The 17,548-nt window shown below is 49.8% G+C and overlaps 4 protein-coding genes across 4 annotated transcripts; 2 read left to right on the plus strand and 2 right to left on the minus strand.

Annotated features, from left to right (window-relative positions):
- Window positions 1-728: 728 nt before the first annotated feature.
- On the minus strand, window positions 729-1,863 carry RhiXN_11797 (uncharacterized protein; the record flags this gene model as incomplete). Its single annotated transcript, XM_043331612.1, has 4 exons — window positions 729-738; window positions 790-1,385; window positions 1,439-1,484; window positions 1,553-1,863. 4 exons carry the CDS (start codon window positions 1,861-1,863, stop codon window positions 729-731), a joined length of 963 nt encoding a protein of 320 aa, XP_043185122.1.
- A 762-nt stretch (window positions 1,864-2,625) lies between these two features.
- RhiXN_11798 (uncharacterized protein) lies at window positions 2,626-3,489 on the plus strand (the record flags this gene model as incomplete). The annotated part of the gene is made up of 3 exons (XM_043331613.1): window positions 2,626-2,631; window positions 2,700-3,418; window positions 3,471-3,489. The coding sequence occupies 3 exons, from the start codon at window positions 2,626-2,628 to the stop codon at window positions 3,487-3,489; spliced, it is 744 nt and encodes a 247-aa protein (XP_043185123.1).
- A 2,889-nt stretch (window positions 3,490-6,378) lies between these two features.
- On the plus strand, window positions 6,379-11,920 carry RhiXN_11799 (cell polarity protein; the record flags this gene model as incomplete). The annotated part of the gene is made up of 10 exons (XM_043331614.1): window positions 6,379-7,105; window positions 7,158-7,313; window positions 7,368-7,476; window positions 7,684-7,895; window positions 7,952-8,100; window positions 8,155-8,676; window positions 8,724-9,635; window positions 9,688-10,059; window positions 10,113-11,170; window positions 11,218-11,920. The coding sequence occupies 10 exons, from the start codon at window positions 6,379-6,381 to the stop codon at window positions 11,918-11,920; spliced, it is 4,920 nt and encodes a 1,639-aa protein (XP_043185124.1).
- A 265-nt stretch (window positions 11,921-12,185) lies between these two features.
- RhiXN_11800 (rRNA biogenesis protein RRP5) lies at window positions 12,186-17,548 on the minus strand (the record flags this gene model as incomplete). The annotated part of the gene is made up of 19 exons (XM_043331615.1): window positions 12,186-12,309; window positions 12,359-12,409; window positions 12,459-12,624; window positions 12,670-12,823; window positions 12,872-13,432; window positions 13,481-13,804; window positions 13,859-14,125; window positions 14,168-15,017; window positions 15,066-15,271; window positions 15,331-15,477; window positions 15,530-15,724; window positions 15,777-16,061; window positions 16,112-16,279; window positions 16,333-16,496; window positions 16,541-16,550; window positions 16,601-17,002; window positions 17,065-17,187; window positions 17,250-17,465; window positions 17,519-17,548. 19 exons carry the CDS (start codon window positions 17,546-17,548, stop codon window positions 12,186-12,188), a joined length of 4,443 nt encoding a protein of 1,480 aa, XP_043185125.1.

Below are 17,548 nucleotides of genomic sequence, written 5' to 3' on the forward strand. Positions count from 1 at the left end.
AGACGTGCACAAAAACCTCCATCTTTGACACATCTGGACCACCTCAAGAACGGGACCCTCCTCCCAGTGAGCTAGGTCCCTTAGTACAGTTTCTCTGCAGTATGCTATGGAATGTATCTAAAAAGGCATGCGAAATTACATTGAGATTTGACGGAGATAGAGGCCTCCATGCGTTATAATGGCACCAGATTATCACGTGTTCCTACTAATCTCAGCGGCGTTGGTGCAACTATACGGTATAAGACCAACAAAGGCATAATTTTGCGCTTTTGTTTTTGACGGCTTGTGAGTAACGTCAAACTGTATCGAAAACGCGATATTTATGTCCAAGACAAAGGCAGAAGCAACCTAAAACCATCGATTTATGATAACTCTCCCTAGTTCCTTGCGATTTACAAAAGCCCCGCATTATTGTGCCAGTTCTCAGCCAAATGTTTTTTTGCTAGTGCTGTACACTTACCCTACCTATACATTTGTCACTTCATAAACGCACCCAGGCTAAATAGCAACTTCCAAGGAGGAACATTAATTCAAAGCATATACACAACAGAGCCATTAATACACCCCTTGGTTAGCTCCGTAAACGTATCACATTGGTCGTGAAAACGGGTACTGGATGGTGGGTATCAGCCGATCTCGTTGAAACCGTTACGTCCGACTGTCAAGTCACTTAAAATACACCCACCGCCAATCGAACAGAATAAACTTCTATTGCGTTTCATTTGTGTTCATGAAATTCTTAAAAACCAGTCAATACGCGAGTGGTGAGTAATACTTGAAAGGACATACATCTTTTGGTGACGATCCTTGATAACGCTCAAAACTGCCGAAGGAAGATCCCAATGCTTGATTCTCGCATTGCCCCCATGTTCGTCAGACCACGACCTTGCAATTTGGCCCACCGGGAGCACTTTGCTTCCAGACAACCTGGTTGTCGATATGCGCTTCTCTCGATAAATGATTCCCTCCCGAATACCGAGATGTGTAGAATTGAGGCTATGATCTTGTGTAACGACTTGGTTTGCTTGGCCGTGAAGGTCCACCAACCACCATTTTCGAACGGTGAGCTTGTAAGCCTTGACATAATAATATACCGTCTCGCCAGGTTGAACAGTGTATTGAACGGTCTGGGAATTAGTGGTTGAAGAAAAGTCGCTCGTGATTGTCTTGTACTCCGTGCCCAGATTGATCCCAATACCTTTGATTACACCCCCAATTCCGGAAGAGAAAGACGTCTCTCTTTCCTTGCACATTGAATTGGTCTCGCTAAATGAGTATGAATTCACAACTGGCAAGACATCGCTGTTGGTATATGCCCTGCCGACTTGCTCCCAGTCGACCCTCTTCAAGTAAACCTCCGTGACTTCGTCAAGACTGTATTGTCCCTGTTCGTATAATACCGTATCCTTGGTCTGTCAAAGGAGCACTCCCCGTTCACCATACTTGGGATCAGCAACAAGAGTTCCGATTGTGGAGGGATGGTCCTGCCATACAACGTCAGTCGACTGCACCTGGGTGCCTTGGGGAAGGCGAACATGAACAATATACTTACAGCCATAGCGACAATGAAGAACGCAGGAGAAAAATCAGAACACCGGATGCAACTGAGGCTTGAGCACGTAGAAAGGTGGGAAACCTAAGGTAGAAGTCGGCAAATATTGCTTGCTTTATACCCTGCCCACCGGTATATGACAGGCTTGTAGATACTAGGACACCATAGCTAGACGTCAGCACTGATTCTGCTCCCCCCAACACCGTGGGCGGTATGACAACATCAAGATGGCTTGCTGAGAAGATCAAACCTTGATGATAGCGTATCTTCATCGGAGTGCATTGCATGTGTCGAGATATCGACCTTGCCATAAGTATGCTAAAGTGAGGCTTTGCCTTTGATCCAAGGTGGAGAGTGTGATTAATTAAATTGATAAGCTACCAATGATCAAGGGTCAAGGGGTGGGCTCGGGGGAAGCCTGTGACTTATCTTGGACTCCAGGATTTTACCTCTGAGGCTTACACTAACAATTGGCCACCGTCTAGCTCACCTCTAATGTCACAATCGGGGATTATTCGGGACAATCTGATATATGGATTGGAGTTCGAAATTGGCTTCAATAAGTTTTTAGATAGTTGGACATTTGAATGCAACTTGTGAATACATTAGAATACACATATGCACCCAGAGGTAAAATCCTGGAGTCCAAGATAAGTCACAGGCTTCCCCCGAGCCCACCCCTTGACCCTTGATCATTGGTAGCTTATCAATTTAATTAATCACACTCTCCACCTTGGATCAAAGGCAAAGCCTCACTTTAGCATACTTATGGCAAGGTCGATATCTCGACACATGCAATGCACTCCGATGAAGATACGCTATCATCAAGGTTTGATCTTCTCAGCAAGCCATCTTGATGTTGTCATACCGCCCACGGTGTTGGGGGGAGCAGAATCAGTGCTGACGTCCAGCTATGGTGTCCTAGTATCTACAAGCCTGTCATATACCGGTGGGCAGGGTATAAAGCAAGCAATATTTGCCGACTTCTACCTTAGGTTTCCCACCTTTCTACGTGCTCAAGCCTCAGTTGCATCCGGTGTTCTGATTTTTCTCCTGCGTTCTTCATTGTCGCTATGGCTGTAAGTATATTGTTCATGTTCGCCTTCCCCAAGGCACCCAGGTGCAGTCGACTGACGATGTATGGCAGGACCATCCCTCCACGATCGGAACTCTTGTTGCTGATCCCAAGTATGGTGAACGGGGAGTGCTCATTCGACAGACTAAGCAGGAAATATTACACCATTCAAACCAATTCCGTTTCGAAGAAATCACCGAGGTCTACCTAAAAAAGATCAGGTGGGAAGAGGTTCAAGCGGGGGGGTTTACCAACAGCACTACTTCCGACATAAAGCATACGTTCAGCTATAGTTACACCGCCACAAGGAGCAAGACCGACCAGGCGTCTTTCAATGCCAGCATCGGAATACCTGGAGTTTTGGACCTCGATATCGGTGGGGGACATACTACGATTACGACCAACTCCAAGTCGAGTACGCGATCTGAAAGCAAGGAATTCACTATCAAGCCTGGTAATACGCAATACCATTACGTCAAGGTTTACACACTTAATGTTCGAAAGTGGTGGTTGGGAGAAACCGATGGCAAACCGAGGCGTGTCATCACACAGGACGCAAGTCTCAATTCCACACATGCTGTTACCAAGGAAGAGGAAATTTACCAAGACTACCGAGTATCGCACGTCCCGTTCGCTGGTACAGAGCGTCTGCAAGTAGAGCCCATCAAAAAACAATACGACGATGAACCTGGTCGTGGTTATGAACGAGTCACACATAGGGACTCCATCTGGGAAGGCCCTGGCTCATCTACTACTCGGAGAGACACGCTTGTAGACCGACACAATCGCGCGTATGTACCATTAATGCACTGCTCCTCGTATATACACTAACAAATCTGAAAGTATGAGAATTGGTCAGTAGTAACCACAAACAATTCGAGAATAAACCATTTTTTGTTTGAGCACAATAGGCAACGGGGCGAGGCCGGTATCACATGTAATGAACAAGTCATATATATATGTATAGACCGTCACAGCCGGCTAACAGCACAGTCCAGGCTTTTATTGTCACTCGGCTCGTAGGTTTTTTATATACGCCAACCATATGAATCATCACCTACACACGAACGGATTGGGCAGAACACATTTTGGAGTGCATTGAAGTAATATTACCTAATGGGCGATCCACACTGAGGTCACAAATTGAGTTATAAATCTGACCGCACCGATGAAAGCACTGTTCCTCTACCCACTATTTTGTTAACCAGCTAGCCACTGTAGTAGAAAATAAATATCGAAACTTAGTTACGTCGACGAAAAACGGCTTGTTTCAGTATAATATGGTCTGAAAACCGTAGTTTCAGTATCTATTCCTCAGCATGAATCAGGCTAACATAGGTTGGCTCTTACAATCGGTCTATGTTGATCTTCGCCTTAGCCCCACTTTTATCTGACGCATATATATTTTCAGTACGTTAACATTGCACAGTGTGAATGCGTAAAGAAAAGGCCATTGCTCTTCATTCTGAATTACTCTATTGAAAAGCCGGCCCCCTCCCGTAGATACGCATACATGATGGAAGTGCAATTTAGATGGAGAGCGAAAGGCACCCGTAAAACGAGAGATAACAATATATTCTCTGAGAAAACACAATAAACACGACCATGTCCGATATACATGGTCGTAAAATGTATGGCCCCGGCCAGAGGAATCCATTGCCCATGAATACAGAGGTGTCATTTCTATCGCACATTTTTGACGATGTAGCTTTCTGCTCGTACTTCGAGATCAAGTAAACAGTAATGTATCACTGATATGGACATGCTAGGTAAGATGTGCGGAATGTACGATAATCCTTTCAATTTCGCCTCCAGCTAGGGCCATCGTTTACTCGTGCAGATGCCCCGGGTAGGGTCTTAGTGTACTAACTACGGGACTCATGCTGAGAGAACAGTCTCCAGTCTCTGCTCTGGATCTTACCAGGGATATCCAGTGGATATTTCATGGCCTGGGTGCGACTGTGCCACGTGATCATGGGCCCCTATTCAGAGAGCGGGTACAATAGTGGGCTTGCCCCGAATTACATCACGAAATTAGTACCTAGCTGACATGGGCCTATCGCGTGTAGGTGCACATGTAATTTGTTATTGCACCTATTATCAAGATCAGACTGGTGTGTGATCCGTATGCCACTGATCTACTGTATGACCAGATAACTTCCCAAGCGTGATGAGACTTGATCAATTTGAGCGGAATGACACACATGCACGTGTCGCACCTGTAACATGAAATGAATCTAATACAATGATAGTGTTTGATTTACACGGTCCTACCACCTTGGCCAGATCCACCTGTAGCTAGTTAGTACAATTTGGTAGACCCTTAGCTCATGTGGTTGCATGAGCAAGTCGGGTCTCATTAGCATTTCCCAGAATGCCGACCGAACCCAAAACTGTCACGCACTTCCTCTACCAATACCCCCATTATGCCAAGCAAAGGTGAGAGCACATTACCCGTCTGGGTTCTAACTTTCTTTGCGTGAAGGTTCTCCTCAACCCCCACCTCCACCTCCACGCCCTGATCCACCTCTTCGACCATGTCAAAGCCACAGGCCAATTCCTTGTGGGCTAGTTGCGTCCCGCCGAGCACAATACTAGTGATTGTTGCCTCTCGTCATGTCCTTCTTGTTGGCGCTGCAATACAACACGAAAGAATCAGTGGTAGCAATAACGACGAAACTAACTGAGGGAAAAGAACGTACAGAACCCGGCTTTTATAAGGGGTTATGGATAGAAGATAATGCTAAGCGCCGACACGGTCACGTGGTACCGCATACATGCTACGACATTTCTCCCCTTTTCGTCTCCCTTTTCTCCTCTCCGTCGCTCTCTCTCTCTTTTGTCTGACACACATAGTGTATCAAGATCTAATTAAATATACTCCCTTCTACAGACTTAGTCACATTTACCACGTGTCTTGTCCCGCCGTTTCGGTAACTGTTCTCACCCAGATACATTGTACCCACAGTAGTCGCCTAGTGGATACGTTGCATCATAGGAATTAGCCCTGTAGTGTTGTAGAGCCTACAGAATATAAAAAACCAGTAGTGTGACTCTCGTCTCATGACTCGTGTAGAACTGGTTTGATTTCGCCGTGGTCGATCATGTCCAGGCCTCTGTTTCAAATAACGAAGTGAAGCGTTGAGTAAAGTCAAGCCAGGGGAAAGATGGTTAAAGTTTAAGTGAACAAAAGTGGGCGCCATGCAGCCCACGTTAATAGGAGGATTGTCATAAAAGCTATCGGAACGCGTTCATTCATTAACTGTAGGTTATATGGGCGGGGCGTCGGGGCGCAGCGCACCGGCCGACCCTGAGCACCTTTCGATCAAATACGACGCGGTTTCAGGAGTTAGCAACGAGGTATTCCATGATCCAACAAACAAACACCGCGAGTTGATTCTCTCTTCCACCACCGCACCTGCATCACTCATCCCGACACTCTTTTCCCCCCTCCTTTACCAAAAAAGGCCGAACCCAAGGCACACCAACACTATCACCTCGTAAAAACGGGCGCTGACAGCTGTCTAGCAACACCCGTTCGGAACCAAATACCCAAACCGCGGGTCACGTGAGTCTGGAGTCTGCGTCACACAACAGGACGGTGCGCCTATCTCGATTCTTTGCAATTGTGTTTTTTTTCTGAGCTGAAGGTTTGGTGGGGATTTGTTGTTGATAACAGGGACTCGGAGATAGATAGGCGACTGGCACGATATCGTTCTTGTTTGGAAGACCGACCGAGGGCAGCAGTAGGATGGCCTCGTTCTTTTCGCGCAAGCGGCATACGGCTCAGCCTCCCGCCGCGCCTCAACCACAATCGCAAGCACAGCCTCAACCACAACCACCACCCACCCAGACACAGAGCACGGGATCCATTGGTCGAAATCCAGCACCTCCCAGACCACAGCCACCGCCTCAGTCGCTCCAACAACAGCCGCACCAACACACACCAGACCCTCTTGCTCAGCAGCAGCAGCAGCAGCAACAACAACCACAACAACCGCCGTCAAGCTCAGGACATGCTCAGACTCCCAGCCAATCAGGAGGCAGCTCTCGCCCCAGGCAGGATTATCCATGGTCTGTGCGTCGCTTGCAGGTCGAGGGGCCTATGCGTGTGCCCGGCGGGACAACTGCGAGTGTAACATCGATGACTGGCCCTCCGTTACCCCGTTACGGACACTCAGTTCCTCTGGTTGCCACTCCCGGCGGAGACATCTTCGTATTTGGGGGACTGGTCAAAGACCAAGTCAAGGATGACTTGTGGATGTTGCGCGGTACATGGGCTCCAGATGCGGGATCAAGGCGAGCAACCAAGGAGATGGGCGTCGTAGCCAATCTGATGGAGACCACGGGCGAAGCACCAGGTCCGAGAGTCGGACACAAGAGCGCACTTGTCAGCAGCGTGTTGATCGTGTGGGGTGGCGATACGCTTGCCAAAGAGGGCGAGAGGAACGATGATGGCTTGTACCTTCTCAACTTGAGTCAGTTTATTCTCTTTTCAGCCAAGTGACTGTGTTGATTATGTTCGGACAGCTACGAGGGATTGGACGCGGGTCGTAACTGTTGGCCCCGTCCCCCTTGGTCGCTACGGCCACGCTGTTGGCATGTCTGGGAACAAGTTTATCGTTTTTGGTGGTCAGGTTGATGGCGAATTCCTCAACGATTTGTGGAGCTTTGATCTCCACTCGCGTACGTATCTCATCCTCTTCAATCTGCGTTTATTAAGTGATTTTATATAACTAGTCGTGCGTGGTACATCTGCATGGGAGCAACTTACTCCCATACCAGGGAACGAGCCGCCTCCTAAGCGTACAGGCCATGTTCTTGTCACTCACGAAAACAAGATTTACATGTACGTGTTTTCATCTTTTTGATTTCCAATGCTGAGGCTGATGGGGATTCGATTTCCAACCTGGCCCGAACGCCACGCTTGATTTCAATACTTATCTCCTGTTTTTCCGAACTTGGCATCTTGGTCAACACACGTCTTTCTCCACAACCAATGCATGCTTTTCCCGGCTTGTCCGCCTTCTCACTGTCGGTGAATCAATGCCAATAGATTTGGCGGAACGGATGGAGCTTTCCACTACAACGACACATGGTGCTTCGATATGCAGACTCGTACATGGACCGAGCTCACATGTATTGGATTCATACCCGTCCCGCGTGAAGGTCACGCCGCGGCTCTGGTCGGAGATGTCATGTATGTCTTTGGCGGACGCGGTGTAGACGGGAAAGACTTGGGCGATCTGGGCAGTTTTAAAATATCCAGTGGGTCCATACTCTACGCTGATCGAATTCTATGCTAATTGCGTCTGGTTGGAAAGACCACAGATGGTACATGTTCCAGAATATGGGCCCCCAGCCTTCCGGAAGGAGCGGACACGCAATGTCGACTGCCGACGGGAGGATTTTCGTTGTTGGAGGCGAGAGTGGGGAGGTTGGACCGACAAAGGACGATGCAATGATGATCCATGTTTTGGATACAAGTACGTGTCTGCTATATACCGTACCCATTCCCTTCTAACAGACCATCCTTTTCAACCCCGTCTTGTTATCTTTCAACTCGATTTGCGTCACTTCTGGCCCCATAAAAACAGACCTCATCAAATATCCCGAATCCAAACCTGGCTCTGGGCCCCAGCGACGTGCAAACGGGGGAGTCACGTCCCCTCCTCCCGGCCCACAAGCCCAAACCACCCACGTCCAAACGCAAGGCACGCCCCAACGAGGTCTTGGGCTCGGACTGGAAAGAGGGAGCGGTACTCCGGATGGCCCACGAGCTAGCGGTACGCCTGATGGACCACGGGGAGGAGTCAGCGGAGATGAAGGGCGCGACCCCGTCGGCAGCAGCCAGAAGATCCTCGTCGCCAAGAAGATATTCGTCGTCAACAACAACAACAACAACAACAACAAGCATCAGAAGACCCGCGCCGGCAGCAACCTTCAGAAGACCTGCGCCGAATCCAACAAATCGAAGATCCTCGCCGAGGCGCCCAATCTGTTGATGAGCCCCGGCGCTTGCCAGACGAAACAAGGCGCGGCGCGCAAAGTGTGGATGAACCGAGGCGACTAGACGAGAGCTGGAGAAGCGCGCAGGGTGTGCCTGAGGAGGTTAGAAGGATTCGGGAGGCGAATGCTGTGGGCGGCGGGAGCAGGGACGGACATGGCAGTCGGGATGGACATGCGAGCGGGGGAGCACCTCCTCGACCACCTAGGCGATCCGATATCGAGAGCGCGGACGAGGGAGATGGCGAACGTGCCAAAAGCCCCGCGGAACGTGCGAGGAGTCCTCAGGGGGCGTTGGAGAGGGCGAGAAGCCCGCAAGATGCGCTTGAGAGGGCCAAGTCGCCGCAGGACGCTAGGAATGGACAAGACTCGCTCGGCCTTCAACAAGGGTCCTTGCACGCTCGTACTCCATCAGACGTCAACCACGCTCGCACTCCTTCCGACATCAATCTATCTGGACACGGTCGGAATCCATCCGAAGCTCAGTATGTTCAGCATACTCGTAATCCATCCGAACTGGTTCAACACGCACGTACACCCACCGAAGCAGTCCAACACGCACGCACGCCGTCCGAGCTCACCCCCGAGCGGGCACGATCTCCACCAGGCAAGAGCTCCCCGATCAACATGGCGGCTGTCACCATGCGCGCCCAGGGGTCCAACAGCCGAAGCAATTCGCCTGCCGAGTTGAAGCCGTCCGTGAATGGACACACCCGCGCTGGAAGCGCCGTTTCGAACAGAGGGTCTCCATTGATTCCACAAGATCGAGCGGGTCCGCTCGGAGGCGCATCACCCCTTGTCGCAAGCGCGCAGGAAGAAATCGAAGCGCTGCGTCGTCGAGATGTGTGGATGCGTGCTGCGCTGGCGAGAGCTTCGGCTGCTGGGTTCGTGTGGGCTGATCAAGACCAGGAAGGACTGGGCGAATGGACGGTCGAAGATGCCCCCGCCAAGATGGCGGGTTTGGTTGTCGGGCTGAGGCAGCAGCAAGCCAAGTTACAGTGGGTTGATTGTTTTTTTTAAGATGACACCGAGTCAGGAACTGATGTTGCGACAGTCTTCATTCGTTGCTCAACTTCAATCTGCTTCTGATCGAATCAACGAAGCGGACCGGATCAAAACCGCCGCTCTACAAGAAGCCGCATTTTGCCGTGCCAAGTTGGCGGCGTACGAATCGACGCTCGAAAACGACCCCGCGAAACTCGAGCGCGAAAAGAGCGCGAATTTGGAACGGTTGGTTGCTGCTGCTCAGACCGAACGTGCCGTCCTGGAACGAACGTTACTCGAACGTACCGATGCTCTTGCTTTACAAACTCAACTCCGGGAACAAGCCGAAGAGCGAGCGGCAGACGCGATTCGTCGTGCAGAGATTGCAGAGGAAGACATGGCCCGCGCCGAAGTCGAGCATCACGAAACGTCCGAGCGGAATGTATTTCTTGAAGGGTCGAACCGAGATCACTTGAGAGATTCGTCGTTGTGCAGAGCAGCATCAAGCAGCACGAAGCGGAACATGCGGCCGTGGTGAAGAAGCTTGAAGAAGCGAGCATGTTGCGAGACCAGCATATGCGCGCGTTGGAGCAGACTCAGCAGGCTTTGGCGGCTACGACTGCCCGAGCAGATGATATGGAGCGTCAGTGGGAGCGATCGACTGGGATGATCCAGTCCCTCGAAGAGGAGCTTGCGCGAGTTCGAAGCGATCTTGAAGACCGGACGCAAGAGTCCCAGCGTGCAGCCGATAGGCTCCGGGATGTAGAAGAAGCGTGGGCCAAGTCCCGCGAAGAGGCAGATGCGCACCGACATGCGACCACGTCCAGCTTGGGCATGTTGCTCGATTCGCACAAGGAATTGATGGCCGACGAAGACCGCGCCAGTCGCGGCCATGCTGAAAAGGTCCACGAGATGGAGATGGAAATTTCGAGCTTGCGAAAGATGTTGACCGAGGCTGGAAACCGGATCACTGCGAGCCAGACCGACTTGGTCGCGCACCAACGCAAGGCCGGTACAGCGGTGGCCGATGCAGCGGCTCTACGCGCTCAGTTGGATGGTGTACGGGCTCAATTAGTCTCTTATGTGGCCGAACAAGGTCGCCTAAAGCAAGAAATCGCGATGAAAGAGGCTGCAGTTCGAGAACGCGCCAGTGCCGCATCGTCAGCTGAAGTTCGACTCGGAATGTTGCGCAAGTACCTGGTTGACAACGGAATCGTTATCGACGAAGAGGATATCAATGCCGACAATGAGAGTCGAGGCGGAATGGTGCGCATTCAACAGCTCGAGAACGAACTCCGTGAGCGGACCCGATTGTATCAGGATCTCGAGCGCGAACTCCAAGATGCTGTTCGACGACGGGAGGATGCCGAAACTCGTATTCAGCACCTGGCCCAACAATTGGAGCGGGCCAAATCAGCTGCCAGTCCCAGTTCACCCGATGCGGAAGGACGAGCAGCGTCAGCTGAGCGAAAGCGCGAAGAAACCGAGACAAGGTTGAACAAACGGATCCAGGAGCTCGACCATGATTACCAGATGGCAGTCAAATACGTCAAGTGAGTGATTTACTCCTTCCAATCAATTGGGTGCTGATTTGATACAGGGGAACTGAAAAGATGATGCGTCGCATGAAGGAAGACTATGCCAAGAGTAAAGCACTAAATGAGAAGCTCCAGAGCGATCTGGATACGCTGCGCGGTATCACTAGTTCCGAGGCTGGGTCTCGTACACGTGGTGCCACGGGCCGCAACACCCCCTTGTCTGACGAAGGCCACGATTCCATCCGTGGTCAGCTTGTCGAAAGCCAACGCTCCCTCCAACGACTGACTACTGACCGCAACGAGCTCAAGCGTCAGATCGAAGCGCTACAGCGCGACCTGGAGCAATCACGTGAAGAACTCGTGATTGCCCAAAACGAAGCCTCGGAACGCGAAGTCCAGATCGAAGAACTCGAAGCCAAGATCGAACATCTCGAACGATCACTTATCCTTGCTCGTAACGGACCTGACGAGACTGTCGTCGAGCGTCTGACCAACGAAAACGCTGCGCTTCGACGTGAGAAGGACGCGCTCTCGCACCGGGTTCATATTCTCCTCGACGACCAAGGCGGCTATGGAGAGGATCGACGAGTGTCCGGTATCTCGAAGCGCGAAAGCCAGGCAAGCACCGAAAACGGCATGACCCAGTTCGACTCGTTTGAGGATTGGCAGCAACGCATTCATTCGCGTGCATCGACCACTCGCGAAAGTGATTATGAACCTAGCACGCCTCATGCCCAGCACGGCAGGACACGCCCTGGCGCTTGATTGTTGTATTGGTATCGGTTAATCCCCACACGATCTTTTTGATCCCATGTTTCCATTTCTCTTTTTTCTGTCTGATACTATTCGCGTCTTGATTTGCTGTCGATAATTTGATATGGGTACTCGCTTGATATGTTCTTTATTTTCTTTTTCGTTTTGGTTTCGAGAATGCAACCCAGTCGTTCATCTGTTATGTATACCCATAGCTAGCTATCTTACATGACTCCACCCCCACCCCCTTCCGGAAATAACCAATTTTCTGTTTAAATTATGACTCCTCGCCTGAGCCCGAGTGCGATTGCATCCAAGCCACAGCCTTTTCTTTGACGGCCTCTGCTCCAGCATCGTCACCAATTCTCTTCTCGATCTCAAGCCACTTTTTGAAAAAGAATCTAGTCAAAGGGTTAGTGGGGTGTACACTTGGGTCTGGGATTAGCCTACTTGGCTTGCTTTGCAGTAAGCTTTCGTGCAAGGGCCCGGTTGAAAACATTTCTGTTCAAGTTTTAGTAGCAAGAACATATCAAATAATACATGGACATACCGAATACTCTGAGCGTTGCCTTGTGAAACTTCCATATCAATATACATGGACCACAAGTCGTTCCGCTTGGGGTGAGATTCGACAATACCCTCAAAGATGGTCTTGCCGCGTTCGGGATCTCCAAGCTTGTATTCCATCCGGGCAAATGTAGAAATTGTTTTCAAGTCTAAAAGAGGTTAGTTAGTTGTATGCATCCCACTTGTGAACTCACGTTTTCGCTGGGGCAAGCTAAGCAGACTCCTTGCAAGCAGTTTGCGTGATTCTTCGAGCTTTCCTGTCTTGAGGTAGTACTCGCCAAATAACGTCCAGACTTTACTGCTCTGGCTAAACTTTTTCGCAGTGCGAGCGTATTGCTCTTCCGCTCTCTGTTGAATCATTAACTAGGCTTCACTTGACATATACTCACAACGCACCTGAGTCTTCTCTGATTCATCAAATATCGCAGCCATCCTTAAATGCACCGTCTTGGAATCATTGTGTCGCGCAGCATCCTTGAACAGTGCCTCCAAGCTTTCTTCAGTTCCAAACTGATTTTCCAAATTAAGTAGAGCAATCCAAACGTTGAGTTTTTCTTGTTCTTCGCGGTAATTGATTGTCTGGAGAGCACGTCGACCAATCTCTCGAGCCTTGTCAACCTCGGATAGTTGAAGCTGGAAAGACATATATTGGATCCAGAGATACGAAGAGTTTGGAGATCCCAAGAGAACGCGCTCAAAATCAGCAGTTGATTCTGGAACTTTGGTGTGCAAGTCGGCAGTCATGTCCTTCAGGATTCCGCGCTTTTTCTTTTTCTTGGACTTCTTGGCGCTATCTTCGTCCTCCGAATCGGAACCTTCGCTTCCGCTCGCCCCTTCATCAGCCCCGTCCTCACCCTGACCAGACCAGTTGAATCCCCCGCTCAGAGACAGGGCGGGAGCGTCTTTGGATGAGTGTGTTGTCTTTGGCGTGGCGATTGTTTCTTCGGGCAAGGCCACCTGCCATATCGATAAGTAGATGCAAGCTTAGGTTTATCATTAATTTACCTCTGCTATTGCTTCAGCAAGCTCCTCGTCTGAGTCCTCCTCCCCTTCTTCTTCCTCTTCTAATACCTCTTCCTCTCCGGCCTCCTCATCCTGGTCTTCGTCATCATCATTATCTTCACCCTCTCCTTCACCTTCCTCGGAGCTATCCCCATCTTCTGATGCGTCCTTCATAGCAAAATCTTCGTCATCGAAATACGACGGCTTGATTCCAAAGGATATTTTTCGGGCGGCAGTGTCAATCGAAAGAATCACAGCCTTGATTTGGTCGTCCTCTCGGAAAGACTTCAGGGCTTCGGAAACGTTGGCCTTTTTGTTATCGGAAATCTGTGTGTATCCAGTCAAACCCAGCTATCGCGACGCATACATAGAGGAACATACCTCGGACTTGTGGCATAACCCACTAATCTTTGTTCCAGAAATCTCGATAAAAATACCAAAGTCGGCCACACGCTTGATTCGTCCTTCAACCTTCTGTCCGACTTGGAAGTCTGACAGGCCAACAGTACGTTTGAGAAGCTTATTGATGTCCCCTGAGCGCATCGTTAATTCGATCTGGTTCGTTTCCGGGTTCGTAGCGAGCACTCGGGTTTCAACGACCTGGCCGATTGAGAAGCGAGATTGCCAATCTTTCACGTACTTGGTGGGCTATTAGCAATGAGAATAATGCGTCAGTAGCGTGTTTCTCACCTCGTCAAAGAGCTCCTTGATTTGAATACGTGCATCCAGGTCCCGCCCAAGCATAACGAAAATTCCGTGCTGAACAATGGATTTTACTATTCCCCGGACCTTCTCCCCGACCTTCAGCTCCTCAATCTTAGTAATTTCTCGGTCAACAATCTTGGGTTTCGAAGGAGGTTCAAGACGGGATTTACGCATCGAGACATCTACCCGTTTGAGGTTTTTGTCAACGCGAACGATAGCGACTTCGACAACGCTTCCCTCGGCTGGGTGTACAGCAGAGGGGCCAGTGTAATCGTCCGCCACATCCGTAGCATGGAGTCTCCCGACAACATGGCTGGACAGCCTAACACCAATCCCAGTGCCCATAGTTTGAGTGATACGCCCAGATACAGTTTGGCCTTCTTCCAATGCGTCGATTCGCAGAGACGAGGAAATCCCAGTTTTAGGCTTGGATTTTTCCTTGGGTTTAGCAGCCGAAACGATGACAAGCGCCTTTTCTGCGTTCACAGAAATCACGGATAAACCTAGGATTCGTTCTCCATTCTCTAGCGATGAGCGGAGCTGGGGGACAGTTGTTCCACGCGCATTGGCCAAGTTGGAGACGCTCAGTAAGGCCCGGCCACTTTCTGGGTCATCCAAGGAGAGAACAACGTTTTCGTCATGTACCGCCGAGACCGTTCCTGATACGGTACTTCCGACTTCAACTTTGGAAATATCCACTGGGCCTTGGAAGGAAGGGGCTGCTTGTCGGATGCTTGCAGTTAGACGGTGCTGGTCCTTGTCAATAGAGATGATGCGGGATTTGACCACTTGGCCCATGGTAAAGAGACCTGAGGTGCTGGATACTTGGGTGTCCCTATAGTAGAGTAAGATATTAGTAACAAGCGCGGACAGATACACTCACGTCAATTCATTGAGCGGGACCAACGCTTTCACACCTCCGTAGTACTCCAATATTACAAACCGTTCTTCGATCCGCTGTACCACACCAGGTGTAACTATTCCTACTTTTGCATCTTCGAATGCTGCTAATATAGGAAGAGTTGAATCTAGGAGCGATTTTTTGAGGGTCAAGAGTACTCGACTTCGTTCAGGGTTCACATTAAGAACCTACTCAAACCTGGAATTAACCAACCTAGACAGTGAGTCTCGAGAACGCGAAAGCATACCTGACATTTAATGGTTGCTCCCTCTTTAAACTTGCGCTCCGGGTGCTTTAACTTGATATCTGCGTAATGCTGCGGGGTCACCAGGCCCGTAACCTTGTCCGATAAAGCAACGACAAGACCACTCTCACGCAACCTAACAATTGTTCCCTGTATTGGCCTGTCAAGACATGATGGTGAAGATGATCATCATAAAGCACACCTTTAGTCTTTTCCCAACCTCTACATCAGCCACTTGCATATACTCCAATTCCAGAACACTCGGTTTGAAGCTGAGCAACAAGAGCCCATCCAACGCATGGTATCCGATCACACGTGCGCGGTGACTGCTTCCTAGACGCCAGGTTCCAGATGTACTCGACAATTGAGGAATAAGCGAATCGGAAATTTGAGAGATCTGGAACAAGTTTAAACAAAAACAATACCTGGAGTGCTATGTGTAGACTCACGTGTACGAATGCTCCGACTCCCTCTGTTACTTCGCACACCAGCCCCCATTCCGACTCGACGCGCGTGACCTTTACCGCTTCCAGGATCATGCCAACTGGATATGCTTCCCTCAGAGTGGGTGCATCCTCGGAGATGATTTCTGTCTTTTTCTTCGATTTTTTAGATTCTTGGACAGGGATAGGCTGGATAGATGGTGGTGTGAGTCGAATGACATGAGGGAGCAACGAAAGAGCGAAGCGAGGGGGACTTGAGCCAGGAATATCCCACAATATTCGGGCTTTGACCTTTATTTATAATTTAAGCTCGAGATCTAGCGAGAATCTGTTGTGCTCACCTTATCTCCCTCTTTAACATCTGCCCCGCTTGGGAGATGGAACAGTTCGATTGTTCCGCCGAAATATCCCAGAACCTGAAGATTTAATCCGCTAGGGACAACTGCAGTGACCAATGCTGATACTAGCGTTCCTGGAAGCAATGCGTGTGCCGAAGTGGCTTCGGTTAGCTATACAAGTCTCATGTTAGTAATTAGCCAGGTAAGAAAGGTGATATACGGACTGAAGCGGTTTGGATTGCGTCTGGCTCAACGGACAGTGTGCATAATCGCTTGTTTTCCGATAATTTTACTACAGTCGAAGACACAACCTGGCCAACGCTTAGTCGCCTCTCATCGGGATTGGACTTGTCCTTGTACGGAATGAAGCCCGATACATCTTTGATACCTAAATCGACAATGTACCCGTGATCTTCAACGGATTGATAGCACCGGTGATATTCTAAACGAGATTAGCCAATTATGCAGTCATTTGGGACATGGGCAACTCACGAATCCGGTTCGGAGGTCCCCGGTACCGACAGCTTCATTAACCTCGGTCGGTCGAATCGACAGCTCGACCCGCCGAGCGGCCTTTTCCTCTTCGTCTCGTGGTTTTGCACCAAAATCTATTGTAGAGGATACTGGCCGCACTTGCTTGACCATACACGAGACATATTGGCCAGGCTTGAACATTTGCGACAAAGAGGGCACTCCATCATTGTCCTCTTCCTCTTCCTCCTCTTCCTCGGCTTCAGAAGAATTTGACGGCGTAGCTTCCAAACGAGCGGTGAGTTGAGTCGATACGTTGACGATAGGGACATGCCCCATCAGTTGGTTAGGTAGGGAAACGATGAGGGCAAGAGGTAGAATGGATGTTATTTGACCAAATAGTCTCTGTCCAGGTTCGAGACGCTAGTTTCAACTTTAATTTAGTACTAAAAATCATTCATGATCATGAATAATGCTAGACTCACTTTATAATTGAGATGCTCTACCCGGATTGTGTCGCTCTTAACGCTAACGCTCGCATCTGCCTTTTGTTTCCCCTTTTTGTCTTTCTTTCCTCCTTTAGCTCGTTTTATAACCTTTTTGGGAATCTAAATTGGAATGAAAAAGGCTCAGCAATTGCCGGCTAACTTGGCCGAATGAGCAGACTTACGGGTTGGCCATCAACTTCCATAGCAGTAGCACTTGTAGACTTATTCAGCTCCTCCAGCGTGACACCGCCACCTCGAGGAAAGTCGACTTCTTCGCTGAGTAAAGTGGTTGGTCTCTGGCCTACATCCTTCGAGCTGCCGTCCTCCCCAAACTTGACCTTCTTCCCGGCTGGTGCGGCCTGGGCATCGTAAGATCCTGGCTCATGAGATCGTTTTGTCTTTTTATATTTTCAGCTTTCAACAGTGAGGTTGAAGGCGTTGGTTGGTCGACCAAGTCCCGAGTCCGTTTCTGAGGTGCCAT

This window comes from Rhizoctonia solani, chromosome 12 (genome assembly GCF_016906535.1).
Source record: "Rhizoctonia solani chromosome 12, complete sequence".
NCBI lineage: Eukaryota > Fungi > Basidiomycota > Agaricomycetes > Cantharellales > Ceratobasidiaceae > Rhizoctonia > Rhizoctonia solani.